The sequence below is a fragment of the Parasteatoda tepidariorum genome, chromosome 5 (assembly GCF_043381705.1).
Source record: "Parasteatoda tepidariorum isolate YZ-2023 chromosome 5, CAS_Ptep_4.0, whole genome shotgun sequence".
NCBI classification, from domain to species: domain Eukaryota; kingdom Metazoa; phylum Arthropoda; class Arachnida; order Araneae; family Theridiidae; genus Parasteatoda; species Parasteatoda tepidariorum.
Genome location: NC_092208.1, coordinates 60,839,704 through 60,857,055, shown reverse-complemented (window position 1 = coordinate 60,857,055; position 17,352 = coordinate 60,839,704). Strand labels below are relative to the sequence as shown.

At 32.2% G+C, this 17,352-nt stretch overlaps 2 protein-coding genes across 9 annotated transcripts in view; both read left to right on the top strand.

Annotated features, from left to right (window-relative positions):
* Positions 1 to 3,917, top strand: part of LOC107440397 (irregular chiasm C-roughest protein) — a 437,750-nt gene extending 433,833 nt beyond the window's left edge. For all 8 annotated transcript variants that reach the window (XM_071181525.1, XM_071181523.1, XM_043046457.2 and 5 more), the window contains one exon: positions 346 to 3,917. In XM_071181525.1, the coding sequence (XP_071037626.1) occupies positions 346 to 359 (14 nt within the window). In that variant the 3' untranslated portion in view covers positions 360 to 3,917. The remainder of the gene's footprint in view (positions 1 to 345) is intronic.
* An 8,373-nt stretch (positions 3,918 to 12,290) lies between these two features.
* LOC107440428 (structural maintenance of chromosomes protein 6) overlaps positions 12,291 to 17,352 on the top strand; it is a gene marked incomplete in the record, with an annotated part of 44,082 nt that continues 39,020 nt past the window's right edge. Inside the window, 3 exon segments of the mRNA XM_071181065.1 lie at positions 12,291 to 12,486; positions 15,667 to 15,745; positions 17,137 to 17,239. Coding sequence (XP_071037166.1) covers positions 15,677 to 15,745; positions 17,137 to 17,239 — 172 coding nt within the window.

Genomic DNA, 17,352 nt, shown 5'->3' with positions numbered 1-17,352 from the left:
TATGCCGAAAATTAGTAGATTAAATAATAGAAAAAAAACCTACATTAAGCGAAAATCGATTTTTTTACACTTTAGAGCAAAATGTTTCGATGTATGTTAATCTAATTTGCTTGATAATTTTGCTGAATACGATTTTTGCAATCTTCTCGTTACATTTCCATTTCTATTCATCACGCTTCTATTTCCATTCAAAGCCTTTAAGTACATTGCATGAAACTTTCATTTGGCATAGAATTTTTATCAACAGCTCTTTTCGTTATATAGTGTTGTATGTCCAATGGCCATTTCTAGTATATTCTATCACTAAATTATTACATCTTTATTAATTCTGTTTCATCATTTCAGGAAAGCCAAGTTAACAATGGCTACATCCCATACGTTGACTACACTCGTGATTACACCCCTCCAGCCGTCCCACCACCAGGTGGCGTCCGAGACAGTGTCTATGGCAGTCCACCCCAATCACTGAGCGACCTCACACATACAGTCGATCCCCGATACAGAGCAGGTTATGCAAATCCATACCTGAGGACTTCAGTCTCTAATCTACCGCCACCGCCACCACAGGGCGGAGTCTTCATGACATCAACTTGGGGCGGACATCCGAGCAGCCCTTCATCGCCAGCAGCTGCTGGACAACAGCCAAGCTCACAGGCTCAAAACCGATACATCACTGCCCAACAAGCTCAGACACAACTGAAGCCAGGCACATTAGCCACGCATGTCTGACGCTAGGCTTGGCAGAGGAAACCTGCAAAATAAAAGCAAAGTCCACGCTCTTGTCGACTTGGGGATGAATTTGGCAACTTTTCGATTCATATCTATGTTTGATTGTTGTCTCAGTGATTTACAAAAAGGGACGATTAAGTTTGGTGGAGAATTCACTCGACCTATGTCACACCACTTTGCTGATTACGTTTCGTGCTCAGCGGGCTTCCAGTCACAGCCACCCAACGGAGCAAACGAAACTGAGTTGACATCTTACCTTTTCAGTGGTGTTATGGATCCTTAAGACACTAACAATCATCATCAAAAGGATCTTCGTCCCCTAAAAAAATAAAGAAAAATTCTGTTTTTCTTTTATTCTTCTTGCATGTTTCAAAACTGAGGAGCTTGCCACGTCCGGATAAACATAACTGCCTTGTGTATATCAAAATGAAAGTTCTGTGTAAATACCCTCTAAAGACTGAAAGATACTCGGATGCGTTGGAAAGCTGTTATGTATTTAACTATAAAATTACTTTTATGATTGTTGATATTTATATGAGATTACCGTGAACTGTTACGGAGATTCCTATATTGACTCTAAAGGCTGATACAGACCTACCCTTTGTTTTATTTCTAAACAATCACTACAAAGTCAACCGTGCTTTATTTGGTGTTGATTCACACAATAAAGTATCAGTGGTGGTCGTTAACATTGACTCAAAACAAAATACCACCCATATGAAAATCTGGAGAAAACTTTTTCGAATTCCAGTGTATTTGTGCCACTACATGAAGAACTTTTACGTTTCCTCCCGCCAATATTTGTTTCGCATTGTGCAGATCATTATTTGAGGTTATGGAAGACTTGAATATCAAATAAAAATAGGTGTATAAAAATTATTAAATCTAAATTGAAAGGTGCTTCTTACCGTTCACTGCTGCCTGACGTAGAAAAAAAATTCCTCTCCCGACTTTGCATGATCTTTTTACTGACCCCTCTTTCATCGTATCTTTCATCATTTGGACTACAGAAATATGTTCCCGGATTAAGTGGATTCAAATTTAAATACTTTTGTATTTGTGTCTTTTATCTTTAAAACTCAAATTTTGAACAGACTTTTAACTTTTAAATAAAATTATGAGGCAGGTATAATGCCATGCCACTTTTTGCCTCTAAATCTCAGTATTGAAGTTTTATTTTTTTCCAAAGATCGAATGCGCCATTTTCACAACCTTTTTTGAGGCCTTGATTCTCATCAAATTACCGTTTACCTACTTCTGCTCACAATTTTTTGGCTGTGATTGTATTTGTGAGAACATTTCGACATTTTCAGGAGCTGCTATTTTCTTCTGATTCAGATTTCTTTTTTTTTATTGATTGTCATGTTTTTGTAAATTAATGTGAAGAAATGCTTGTTTTTGTTTTACACTATCTAGTGCATCTTTATTGTGTATTTATTTATGTTTAGTTTTTGTTATGTTTGTAAAAATACGGTGAAGCAATTTTAATTGTCCTGAAATATGGTAGGTATCGTTCAATTCTCTTTATACAATTATATCATTTATTGCCAGGGAATTGTCGACTTAATTGTCAGAAAATTTAGACGTATGTGATCTATATCATCTTCAAAATGTCGTTAGTTTTATCTTAAAACAAATTATTAATAAAAAATTTCACTTGTGAATGTTTTTAGTACATCAAAATATAAAAAAAATTATAAAAACTTGCCAAAGACACGTTTTATAGTTTCCCCCAGAAATTACTACATTATCATTATCAGACTTAGTCATTTGTAAATATCGTATTCTAAATAAATGTCACCTCTTGTAAAAATTTCATCCATTTTCAAAACATTTTAATATTTTTCTTAGTTTCGATCATTACTTGTACTGTTTTTTCTAGGGGTCTTAAAATGAAACTTTTTTTTATAGAAAATGGCTTTTGAATTTTTTTAAATTTGTTTAACTTGAAAATAAATTTAATGAAATCTATTTACATAAAATTGATTAATAAAAACGATTAAAAATACAATATCACTTTCGTTTCGTTTTATTACAGTCTTAATTCTTAAAATAAAAAAGCATCTTAAATTTTTAAATTTTCATAAACCATTGTAGATTATTTTTTTACTATTAATTTGATTAGAAAAGAAATTCATTCGCCCCTGTGGTATATTTATCATATTATTCAAACAAAACTTTTTAAAACATTTTGTGAGAGTAAGTTGAATTTGATAAATAAAACTATATTATTTTTATAATTGTTTATACGTCAATTTTAGTAATGTATACTAAGTAATTTAGTTTATAATTGCCAATTTTCGTAATTTAGTTAGTTTATAATTGTCAATTTTAGTAATATATACATAATTTATACGAAATGTTTTTCAAAAATGAAGCAAAATTTTATTTTTAACTTAATTTTTGTACATATATTTTCCCTGTAACTAAATAGTTAACTTTCCTTTGTATTTGATCAAAATTCTAATTATCTTTGCGTGCATCTTTTTGCGTTTTGCATTTAGTATTTGTAAAAATAATAAAAATACACTTCAAAAAAAATGGTTTAATCGCATTACGGTGCAAGTTTTTTGTAACATTAATAAGGTATTATATTAAATCACGTTTCCGATCAAATTGAATTATAGTATCATGTAATCATGTTTAAGGAATACGATAATATGATTAAACTTAGAACCATATTAAGGTTTCAGCAAATATGAATGATATCAAGATCGAAAAAAAATCTCTAAACTTCAATCTAATTTTCAAAATGTGGAGCTTTTTAAAACTTATATCATACTCAATCGCACACACATTTCTAAAGACGAGTAAATACGCGTTTCAGGACTCTGCACTTAAAATTGCTTCACCGTATCTTATTTATATCCAAAGATATCTGCCCAGCATAATTCTATAGCTGAATCGATACCGGTTAGTCGGAGATCCCTTTTCGAATCTTCCATAAGACTCATTTGACCAGTGGATATCTCTCTCTGTCCATCATATCCTCTCTTCCTCCTAACATAGATAGTGCCAGATGCCTTGTAAATATGTGTATAAAAGAACGTAAGAGTGTATGAGCCGTTGCTGTTAGTATTTATAACGGTTAAATCAAGACGTAAACTGACAATGCCATCATATATTTTTCACTGTGAATGATGTAAGCAATAAAGTTTCCTGAATTAAATGTTTTTGTTATCAACTTATCTATTTTCATTTATTTTCACCTTTAATCAGCCACACGACTATTTCGAATTACACATAATGTTATGTGAGAGTGTGAAATTCCTCTATTGAATATTTTCACGTAACACCGGACGTTTGAGTTAGCATGTTCTACTGTAGAACAATATCAATACTCTACAGAGCTTGAACAGAACATAGTAATGTAAGTATTCTACTTGAAAGTGCGCTATCTCTCTAATGCAATGTCAACTTTTTACCTTTTCCTCAAAACTTTAAGTTAACTTTTTAATATTTTTACAGATCAACTGCGCACTTTCACATCCTGTATTAAAGCCTAGATTCTAAACATAATATCAGATACCTACTTAAGCTTGCATTTATTTTCCGCTGAGATTGTATCTGGAAAATGAACATTTCGACTATTAATTTAATTTATTAGACATCTATTTAAATTTTCAACGTACTTTTTTTATTTATTTAATCTTTGATCAACCTCAAATTAAAACTGCCTCCCAGAGTCAAATCAAAATTTTGAAATAAATATAGCGCTATTTCTATCAACTTGACTCTTTTCGTTTGTTTTATCTTTTCCTACAACACCATAACTTCAAGTTACATGTACCTAATAAAAAAAAAAGCATGTAGTGACTCCTACTTTAACCCCTTAACTTGTGAGCTCGAGTTAATTCGAGCGCGCTAAACATGCCAAACTGTGCACACTTGAGATAATTCGAGCGGCGTTGTATTTCATGCCGCTATAATTTTTCACACTCGAATATAATTGAAAATAACTATGTGAAAGCTAAGAAAAAAAATCATTTACATAGGATTGTAAGCTATAACACTTATTTATTCAAGAATAAAATATACAGGGATGCCAACTTGCTCCGGACAGCAAATGTATATTTTAAAGTGGTAGTTTATCAATTGTGATTCTTGGTTTAATAAATTCAATTTTGTAGATTTTAATCCACCACTATTTTTAAATAATTCTTAGACTTATATAAATCACCACTTTATAGTACTTATGTCATGCTATACCTTTTAAAAAGCAAGCAAAAATAGTCAAATATTTTCAAAAAATATTTTGAAGTTATTTATCGTTTTTTTTTAATTATTTCGGCTTGTCCGAAGCAGTTGGCATCTCTGAATATAGCCTTTTTCCATAGAACAAAAGCGCAGTATATCAAAATCGTCCGCCAAAAGAAAAGACAATGTTCTAAAGTGTGTTTTTTTACATAAAAAATATTTGATCTTTTTTTTTGGCCGGTTTTTTTCAAAAACTCTGCGCGTTAAGGGGTTAAAATAGTAACATAACTTATTTTTTCCCGAAAATTAAATGCTCATTTTCACATACTTTTTCAAATTTTGAGTCTTGATTTCGGCGTTTTATACGCGTTTATTAATGAACAATTATTAAATACTCACTAAAAAAATTAATTTACAAAAATAAAGACTTCAATATTTATCGATGTTCTGTGTCGTTGTCAATTTAATTTTGGCATTGATAAAAAAAAGTAAACGAAACGCTTGTTTACTACGAACATAAAAATAATGATTTCTAAAACATAAATCGCTAAATTTATGAGAAAGCTCTCCTTTGTTACTTAAAAGTGCACCATATTTGATGAATCTATTCAAATATGGTGCATTTTAAAGTTATTCTTCAGAAAATACCTCTCAAACTAAAAAATTGTTTTATAATTAGGGCTCAATTAACCAGGACATATCTCGGGGGGTTTATCGATCCAATTTTTTCTACATTTATTTGCCTAAGTTAACTGCTCATTTCCTTAATAATGACACAAAACAGTTTTAAGAGTCTAACATTAATTAAAGCTTTTTATCCTGCGGCGGTGGATTTTCTAACATACTTCGGCTTCTGAAGAGATGTTATTCAAAGGTAATGAGATTTTATTCCCATAAATTCTATAATTACCTGTTGCGGTTTGCATTCGAGGGCCAATTGCTGAAAGGAATGTCTTAAAATTGATCCGAATATCAAATTCCACATTAACTGTGACTTAGTTCGATATAACTGCTGTGTTTAAAAGTCTATTTGTTAAAATACTAAAAGAACGAAATATGCGAAGTATCTAAAGCTTATTTCTATTTCAACTAGTGATATGATGCACTAATTAATAAATGCATCACAACAATAGTTTAATTTTAAAAAACACAAAAAATTAGCTAACAAACCTGCAATAGTTAAGTTACGAACGTTAATCAAACCGATCATATCGTTGATGACTTTAATTAAGTTTATTCAAACTTTAGTGCTTTTTTACAGATAAAAAAACTTACGTCCTAAATTAACTATTTTAACTGACTCACTTAAAAAAAAATCTAAGAAATACAGGATTGTTAAATTAGGCATAGTAGTTTAAGACGGGGAAAAATTCGCGGAATAGCTAATCATTGGGAAAGATCGACAGATTTCTGAAAGTTTTATACATTTAAATGTTGTCATTCTACACTAAAATTCCAATTTTATCAAAAATAAAAATAACACTATTTTGCTCTCTAGAATAACATCCCACATGTTAGAGTGATCTCATAATTTTAAAATCAATACTAATTGATCTGAATGGAAAAATTATTAAAAGTGACAAGTTGCAAATGAAATTATCGCCAAGCCGATTTTAAAAATAATGTAACCCTAGAGCAAATCGACCAGATGATTAGAACGTTTTTTGGGAGGTGATCAGAACGTTGTGTATAAAAAGACAGTAATAAAGTTTTGTAGAAAGAATTTGGTGTTTTTCATACATAAAAATGCACATTTATTTATATCTTTGAAAAACAATTTAATATCGAAAGTAATTTAATTATCCGTAATAGTGACCCCAAACTTTACACGCATAAAACAGATCAGAATCATCGAAACTAAACAAGCATGAATTCCAAAAACAATGGAAAATTTTCTCATAAAAAGAATTATTCTACACTGTGCATATTGAAAAGAATCTACTTATGACTGGACCTAAAATACAGATAAGTGCTTCTGGATCATTATTTATTTAATCAAATTTTTTTTACGCTTAAGAAGATTTAGATAACTGTATTGTTATGAAAGTAATTATATTGTCACATAATGTATTTTGAACAGTTGAAAATATTAATTCAGTCATTTTTATTTTATTTTATTTTCAAATGGATATTTTATTTTATAGATTAATGTTACACGAAATTTTAATTAGAAATTTGAAATTTATTTCAATTTCATTTAAATCTATATTATAATGAAATTAAAATAAAACTTTTATTTACGAAACGTTAACGAAACAAATATTTTATTCGTTTTTAGAGACTTTGCTCAGTGACCGAAGTTTCAACTGTNAATTACAAATTTGAAATTTATTTCTTTTACTTCAATTTCATTTAAATCTATATTATAATGAAATTAAAATAAAACGTTTATTTACGAAACGTTAACGAAACAAATATTTAGTTATTCGTTTTTGGAGACTTTGCGCCGTGACCCGAAGTTTCAACTGTTCAAATTCCTGTTTGCAACAGATCAGGCCCTGCTTTATGGTTTGTTTAGTGAGAAAACACATTTGCTTCAGTAAACCCTAAAGCAATTACGGAATCTGTAACAAAATATAATTATCTAGTGACTCGCGATATTCTTCCGGAAGCCGGTGTAACTAACCCATACAAAATACTAAAAGAAGAGCTTATAAAAGTGTTCTGGATTCTTCCCAATAAGAGATTCGACAACTTTTGTCGGGTGAAGAATTAAGTTCTAGAATGTCTTCTGATTTATGACGATCTATGAAAAGCTGTTCTCAATTACTTAACATTCCAAATGAACTTATGCTGGAGTTGTTTCTACAGCAATTGCCGTCATCCGTCCAATCAATGTTAGCAGCGGTTTCAGATATAACCCTCGACAAAGCTATTGAAATTTTGGATATAGTATAGGAAGTTACCCCATCTCCAGTTGAAACTTTTCCTGTTTCGGGTTAGGGAAGACAGAATATTTCGCAAAATTTAGAAAATAAATAAAAAGATCTATAGCCTTTCGTTTCAAACTAGATCATTTTTTCAAAGAGATTGCAATAATCCTCGTAATAGATCTCATTTCAATGCTCGACATCGAAATTCAAAACTTTGCTAGTACCACTGTTGTTATGAGAAAAACGAAACGCTGATACAGTTAGGACATATAAGACCACCTAGTAGCAACCATGCTTCATATTTTCATATGGTACCCAAAAAAGGATAGTTAAAATAGAGACCAGTTGGTGATTGCCACACTTTGAATGCACAAACAGTTAAAGACAAATAACTAATTCCTTGCATCGCTGATTTTAACACAAATTTACATAGCCCTAAGATATTTAATCAAATCGACCTTGCTAAAGCATGTAATCAGATTCCCATAAATCCTAGACACGTTCACTAGTCCTCAATATGCATCGCATTCGACCCATATGAGAGTTTGAGGACGCAATTCTAGAACTAGTTTTCAAAGGGTTATTGATGAAGTCACTCACGGCTTGCTTTTGTGGACGATATTCTTATAGCATCAAAAGATCTATCTGAACACTTCACGCATTTAAAAGCTTTATTTGCTACACTAAATGAATATGGTTTTTTCATGAACTTTTCTCAATGTATTTTCGGCCTATCATCAATCAATATTTTAGGATTCAACCTTTCTGAAAAGGAATTGAAACCAACTTTGATAAAGTTAACTTTCTACTAATACGTAAGAAATTTCCAACATCATCTCCTTGTTTTTTGCTCTTACTTTTACGATAGAAATGTAGTTTTAGAAATAAATTAAATAAATAATATACTTTTCCATATAACTAACGTTAACTTTTTAATTTATTTTAAAAAATTTTGTTCAGAATTCTGCAGGAATATTTTGTGTTTTTCTTCGGTAGTTCAAAGTTTTGGCCTCTAACACTTATTTAAAAAAAATTTCTTTTAGACTTTTTCTTTCCCCAAATTTTATCTTTAATTACAAATATGAAACTCTCCAAGTTAATATTTTTCCAATTTTTTTTCTTCTCTTTTTTCATTTAAAAAAATGATGTTGTTGTTACTTTACGTCGCACTAGAGCTGCACAATGGGCTATTGGCGACGGTCTGGGAAACATCCCGGAGGATGATCCGAAGACATGCCATCACAATTTTGATCCTCTGCGGAAGGGATGGCACCCCCCGCTTCGGTAGCCCGACGACCTGCGCGCGAAGTCGAGCACTTTACGGTAGCACAGTTTAACGAGGACCAATACCGCACACCCTCAGTCCCTACGCAGACTGATCCAAGTGGTCACCCACCCGCACACTGACCGTAGCCAGTGATGCTTGACTTCGGTGATCTGCTGGGAACCGTGTCTTAACGATCAGTCCACTGCGGGACTTTAAAAAAATGAAAGTAAGAGGATTTTAGTATCTTAGCAGCCATTACACATACCTCACCACCTCCTTGTAAATAACATATCAGATCCCAAAACTCTTTCTTACCCTTCAGATCGTATTGTAATATTTGAACTGTCTCAAATTAAATACACTCATGTACATTAATTACGGATAATTCAGAATAACGCGGAAATTGAACCCTAATGCAAAGTAAGTAACAATTTCTCTCCCGTAGAATTATCACACACATCTTCAAGAATAATATACTAATTGTAGAGACCCACCAAATGACGCCGACAGTTCTTCGTAATGACGAAAGGGTAAATTAAGGACATGTCAGGAATGATGGCAAAGAAGTAAAAATTTTCACAAGCGTACTGTAAACCATTCATTGTCATGAATAGTTATGACAGAGAAAACGCATGTGAGTTATTTTTAAGTGGTAGTATTATCGGCCACCTGGAATGTGAGCACTTTCAAATGGAAGTAGCCGAGGTACTTGAAATTTTCCAAAATATAATTTCTAGGCTTTGACAACGAATCAAAGATAATGGAAATGTCAGTACACATTACAGTACCCCCGAGTTACAACGCCAAATGAAAACTGGTATTCGGCAGCAACTGTCAAAAGAAGCAGAGACGAAGCACTGTATCCAGCCTGTCTTGTAACTTGTAAGCTATCTGTAGTCACGGTTACCATAATTTCTAAATTTACCGTGCACAGACGTTTGGGAAATATTGGACTCTATACTCACAGGTCTGAAAAGTGTTCCGCTCACGACAACTGACTGTCACCAGTGACTAGCCTGAAGAATATAATATGTAATATGGACATCATCACAGTGTGCTTATGTGAAGTTTTCTGACGAATGTAAGTTTAGAAGCAGTCTGATTTACGATGGAGAACACCAGATACCCATTACCACCAAAACAGCATGATTGAACGACACCGTTGCGACGGTGCAGGATTGCTCATTTGGAGTGGAATTATACTGAGCTCTGAACACATCTGCATGCTCAAATCGAAATCGCAGGCCAAATTTATCGGGACATCATTCTGGAACAACATTAACGTTTGCTTAGGGGGTTGTCATGGACACAAATTTTGTGTTTATGGATAACAACGCCCATGCTCGCTGAGCTAACATCATAAACGAATGCCTTCAACGTGAGAACATCATCCATATGTAATCCATCCATTCTCACCGGATTAAATAGAGCTTTTGTGGGTCATGAATGGCCAACTGGCTGCAGCCCATCAACCACCTCCTACATTTGTGCTGAGTGGAGTAATCTTTCCCAAGATGATCTCGTTAATATGATGACACGCCTAGGCTTAGGTAGGTAGGAACGTACGCTATTTACGTCGAACTAGAGCTACGCAATGGGCTATTGGCGACTGTCTGGGAAACATCCCTGAGGATGATCCGAAGACATGCCATCGCAATTTTGATCCTCTACAGAAGGGATGGCTCTCCTGCTTTGGTAGTTCGACGACCTGCTCGCGAAGTCATGCACTTTACAATAGAATTGTTTAACGAGAACCGATACCGCGCAATCTCGGTCCCTACGCTGGCTGATCAAAGTGATCACCCACCCGCTTACTAACAGCAGTCAGTGATGCTTGACTTCGGTGTTCCACTGGGAATCGAGTCTTTACGATGAGTCCACTGCTGGACCCCTAACTGCTGTACGAACTGTATTTCATCGCATAGGAGGCATACAATATATTAACCATCTTATCAACTATGTAATAAGTTTTTATAATGCGGATTATTATTTTATAATTGCTTCACAGAGCAAAGAATATAATTTTTTGTGAATGGTATCATACATACGCGTCTTTGACATTTGTTTAATAATTCTCTCTTAATCGAATGAAAATAAGTACTACTCAAAGGGACTAATAATTCGAAAGTTTCAAAGGATACAGCTTCTCACTTGTGCAGATGCGTAACAAGGTACAAATATAACTTATACTTTTTGTATATAAAACGCATGTAGCTTTTAAATTATACCATGTCCTCTCGAAATTTGTTTGATTCAATTTAGCGAGATAAAATACATCGAAAACAAGGCCTCACTAGCTTGTTTGGAAAATTAATCAATTTCCCGTCTTCAAATCACCCCCATTTCCCTCTAAGAAGGAGAAGCGTATATAAGAGAGGAGAGTTTTCAGGTACAATTTATAACGACAGAACAAAGCTCTCTGCCAAAAAAATTCCATAATTGTATTATAAATTTTTCTGAAGAAACACCCTTTTTATTGCTATGATTACCGTTTTAGGAGTATTTCATCGAAATTGAAATGCACCAAAATGCAAGAAATTGCCCTCACGCACATTGTCGCTACGATGAATTGTGCCCAAGTTACACGATGAATTGTAGTTGCGACGAGTTGTACCTATGATCAAAAGTGCTCACGATGAATTGTACCAGTGACGAATTGCCATGTGGCAAATTGTGTGCTATGAATCGCACAACGAATACTCGCTGCACTTATTGCAATAATTTGATTCGGAACCATTGAAATGGGCTGTTAACATTTTTTTCCTCCGAAACTGTCAATGGTTGCAATTTTAAGAAATTCTTCGTAATTCAGTGCAGAGAAATAAGAACCTGCAGCAATGTTGTTGTTGTTGTTCATTTACGTCGCACTAGAGCTGCACAATAGGTTATTGGCGACGGTCTGGGAAACATCCCTGAGGATGATCCGAAGACATGTCATCACAATTTTGATCCTCTGCAGAGGGGATGGCACCCCCGCTTCGGTAGCCCGACGACCCGCACTTCACGATGAAACAGTTTAACGAGGACCAATACCGCACACCCTCGGTTCCCACGCAGACTGATCCAAGTGGTCACCCACCCGCACACTGACCGCAGCCAGTGATGCTTGACGTCGGTGATATGCTGGGAACCGTGTCTTAACTATCAGTCCACTGCGGGACAATGCAGCGATAAAAAAAAATTTTAAATTAAAGATTTTTTTTCTAGCATGTAATAAAATGTCCACTAGATGGCGATTTACAGTTATAAACTAATTATATCCACCTCTCTCTGCCACCGCTGCTATCCCTTCTAAATATTTAACTGTAACTTCATATATGATCTATCAATCCATCATAACAATATTGTAAACAAACTTAAAAGTTGAAGCGAAATGGTCGAATCTGAGACATATTATATTAGTTGAGTCGTTGAACAAATGTAATGTAATGCTTCATATTTTCTACTATTATTATGTTTTTGATGTTTTATATTGAAAAAATTTTCTTTTTAGCTTTTAAGCCTGAAATCATTGTCTTTAACAAAGTAAAGTATTTTGTCATGTGTATCGACATTCTCTTTTAGTGGTGTTCTAGTTAATTTTTTCGATTATTTTTAAATGTGTATCTCTAAAGTGTCTTTTCTCAATGGGTAATTTGGTATTCGAAATAATTTTTTTCCTTGTGGGCCTAGTGTGACATTAACAGCGGAATCAATCTTCCTTCTGTACTTTACGCTTATGGTACGTGGGATTAATAATAACTAATTTTAGTTGTGCTCTTTGCACTACATATTTTCTTCCAATGTAAAATACCTTACGATTTAAAAATACGGAAAACTATCGGTGCTGCAATCATTACGTGATTTTAGAGGAAAGATTTATGTATCGTGATTTGCAGCAGAATAATCGTCAAGTCTGTCTCCCTACAATCGGGAAACGGCCCACAAAAGACTTTTAAAAAAATCTTTTACAGAGGGGGACAAACTCAAATGGATGTAACTCGTAGCCGCGCCTAGGCAAACTTTTAAAGGTTTTTTTAAAAAATTGAATTGCAAGTTTAAAATCAGTTCGGTGCAATAGGAACACGGAAATTTTCTCATTTTGGACTAATTGCAATTTTGTGTACTAGAAAAGGGCAGTTAAGTTGTGAAAGTATTTCATAGTATTTCGAGTGTGGATAGCTTGGTTTTGATCATTTCATTTAGACATACGAACATTTTCAAATTTACTTTTTCTAGATAACTTTCATTCAGTAAAATGCAACTTAAAATTAGTGCCATTTGTTATAAGGATATATAAATTAATTTATGAGAACTTTTCGGTGTATTTTAAATTAGCGGGAAAAGAATATTTTTCTTTTTTTTATTGCATTGATTTGTTAAATGCATGAATGTCTGAAATTGACCTTTTGGCTTAGAAGAAATTTAAATTACAATGTAAGGAATTATGATTTTGCCGAGTACTAAAAAAAAATCATTAGGCGTTTCTTTTAAATGATTAATAAGTTAGTTAGGCAAATTTTAAGTACAACAAATAAATAAAATTGAACTATGAACAACAAACGCAAGAAAACAACAATTAAGATATATTTATGTATGTGACATGACAACAACAAAAAATTAACATTTTGTTTTCTCAACCAAATACCTGTTTGAAATATAAAAAGAAGAAAATTAAAGGAATGGAAGATAATTAAAAAAAAAAGCAACTCTAAAGTAACCTTCTATCAAATCAAATAACTAGATGATAAAATAGTAATAAAAATTAAATGAAAAAGAAATTATTATTAAAACAAACGAAAGTTATTGTTAATTTGCATCAAAAACCTTAGAAGTTTCGATTGGCTATGGCTATAAACTTTATGTGCGCCACGTAGGAAATAATTGGAACTTCCACATCAATCACAACTAAAGCTTCAAATAAAATTTAAATGCACTAGCCACTTAGAAAGTTTTTGAAATTTCCGATTGATGGTTAAATTTATTTGACAGTGATATGGAGACAAATACTGGTTGGTAAAATGATTGGCAAGGTCACACAATATTATAAATTGTTGAGGAACTTTATGGCTTCATTTGATATTGCAATTAAGTGATAAATTCATTTAACTCCAGTTTAGCTTATTAAACATGAAAAAAACTGTTTAAATAACCTGTTACAAAGCAGATTTATTTATATCTACTCCCTACATTTAAACATTCTGTGCAAGTTTTTGAACCAGCGCATTTGAATTTTTTTTTAAATAATAAATTTAAAGTTGATAGAAAGAGAAGTAGGGAGGAAGAATCTTAATCTTTTAAAACTGAGCTTAAATGCTAAAAAGAATGTTTTATAAAAATAAAAATATTCATACAACATTTAAAAAAAAGAACAAGGAAACATAATTTGTCAGAAACGGTTTAAAAAATGCTGCGCTATCATAAAAATGATCATATAAATAAAGAGATACATACAAAACATTCAAAAATGAACGGAAAGAATAAAAATTGATCTGAATTCTGGAGGAAGAAAATATTTACAGCTGAAAATCTTAGTTTTCTAGAATCCTTATTTCAAGAAAAAGGAATGGTGTTTAATAGAATGACTCTTAAAAATTGCCCCATCATACAGGCCTCGCAGCACTCCTATATTTCTTATTTAATCTGGAAAAATTGCTATATTTCCTATTTTTTCCCTAACTAAACTCAGCGGCGCGACAGCCCATGAGGGCCAAGGCCTACTGTGCCCATCTCAGTTTTCTTGACCTTGGGCTCTGTGGTGCATTAGCAGATGTTCCGGTCAGGTGGTCAGCCGAACGCAGAACCCCCAGTGTTTAGTTCCCAAGCATGCTTGGTACTCATTTATCGACCCTCTGAAGGGATGAAAGGCTGCGTCAACCTTGCCCGAGGATCGAACCATGGACCTGTGGCACAACAGCGTGAAGCGCTACCGCTCAGCCACCGGATGTCATTTTTTCCCTATATGTTCCATTTTTTCCTATATTTTTTTCTTAATTTTCCCTTATAATCCTTTCCAACCTCATTTTGGAACATATCACGGGAGGAACAAGAATTACATAAATTACGAATCAGAAATCGTTAGCATTTAAACGATTTGGTTTTCAAGAACGTGATTTACAAATGTCACACTTAACAATTTTGAACTGTAAGGATTAACGAATCGCGATTCCTATGTAGGTGACTTACAAATAAAAATTTACGAGCCATACTGTGATATGTATTATGTATAATTCTGTATACAAATTGCTATTCATTATCACACGATTCAAAAATTCCACTAATATCCAGGCATGTTAAAAAATACGTTTAAATAAATTGCGATTCATTTTAAAGCATTTGTGGTAGTTATTCTGTAGTCTACTTTTAAAATCTACACGGGTGCAATAAAATATTTGGGACTTAAAATGAAAAAATTTGCAGCCAACTTAATCACCAGTCATTCAGTAATCTGCCTTGTGTTTTTAATCCCAACCTAAAGTATATAAAAATTCAATTCAACGGATACTTGATACTCAAAGTGTCTACTTTCCTCATTAGTAATACAAAAAAATTCTAATATCTAATTAATACATTTTTCTTTCTGTACACATTTTTATTCTCACAAATGTTTTTTTTTTAAAGTTTTAGAAATATGAAGAGAGCGTCTGACAATGTTGTTGAAAAAAGTAAAAAGTTAAAACCTGAAACTTCTCAAGGTGGTGTAAGTATTTTTTTTATACAAATGTATTTTTGGGTGTAATTAAAATTTTAATCTTGCAAAAGTTTGATGTAAATTTGCTTTGTTTATATAATGTCGTGCCCTACGTTGTAACCAACTTTACAACCATATTATCAATCTGAATGATCGAGATTCAGGTAAAAACACCAGTTTCCAAGCAAATTCCTATAATTCATTTTATGTTTTAGGCAATTGGTATTGCTTTAATTGAAAACTGATGTCTTGCAATTTTGAAAACCTTATATAATAATTTTAAGTAAATTAAAGATATAGTTTTGTAATAATTAATCTAGTGTTTAACATTTTTTTGTTAAAAGTCAATATTCAAATAGCTTTTTGATATATTAATGAATAGGAAGTTATTATTAGAATCTCCGAAAGAGGAAGCGGAGTCCATTTAGATTACTTTTAACATGGACATTTGATTTTTAAGCCTATAAAACACTTTAAAAAAAATAGAGAGTATGGACAACTGAAAGTGCTCCTCATCAGACCTACCAGATTACCACTGTTCATTTTAAAACTCCTGCCAATAAGTTTTCAAATGACTTAAAATAAAATGTATCACTTAAAGGATGAAGAAAATAATTATGGTCTTCTATGCATTCGTTTTGAATTTATATTTTCTAAATTGTCTCATATTTGGATATTAAGCAAACGTCAATTCAGAATTCACAACTTTTGAAAATAATTATCAAATAAATACATAATTTAGACTTAAAAACAAAACCTAATTCAACGAACAAACAAAAACCTAATTCAATTCAAGTCAACCTAATTTCAAATATTTTTGAGTTTTTACCTCATAAATGAAATAAAATCATCATACAATTATAGCAGAATGAAATAAATTTTCAATGAAATATCAATCCAAAAATCCAATATGTCAAAAATAGTGTTTATAATGAAAAATTTGTAAAGATTAGTTAAAAATTTGTTTTGAAAGTCTAATGCTAACCTCAAAACTGTAACTTGTTAAATGGGACAAATGCAGATGCTGCCAAAATTACCAAGTTAAATTTAAATCAACCATTAATTACTTTGTACTCGCTTCTTATTAAGAAGTTATTTTGTTTGTTTTTTGTATAGTTAGATTTTTTTTAATGTAAATTTTTAATATATTAATCAATTATATTTATCAGTTATATTCATTATTCAATAAGTTTGGAGAAATTATTATTATTATTATTTTTTTTTTTTGAAAAAATATTGTTTGCATTTATTGTATTCAAATAAAAATCCTCTTAAAGGACTGTTAATCCATTGTAGGAGAACATTTCCAATTATTTATTGATCTTTGAAGCTTTCTATTTTTTATGCATTCTATTTGTACCAGTATCCAAAAAAAAAAATTTTTTTTAATCATTTTCTAGCTTGGCATCATTTTATCAGTCACTCTGAAAAATTTTATGTGCCATGATCATTTGCAATTTGATTTTGATCCACATGTCAACTTCATTGTTGGACAAAATGGGAGTAAGTACTAACTATTTTCGAAAAATATTATATCATGTAGTTTAGTATGCTAGTTCATATCCAAAAATTTTGTTTGAATCGAAATGTATTCACTGGTGTTTTTATAGTTTGTC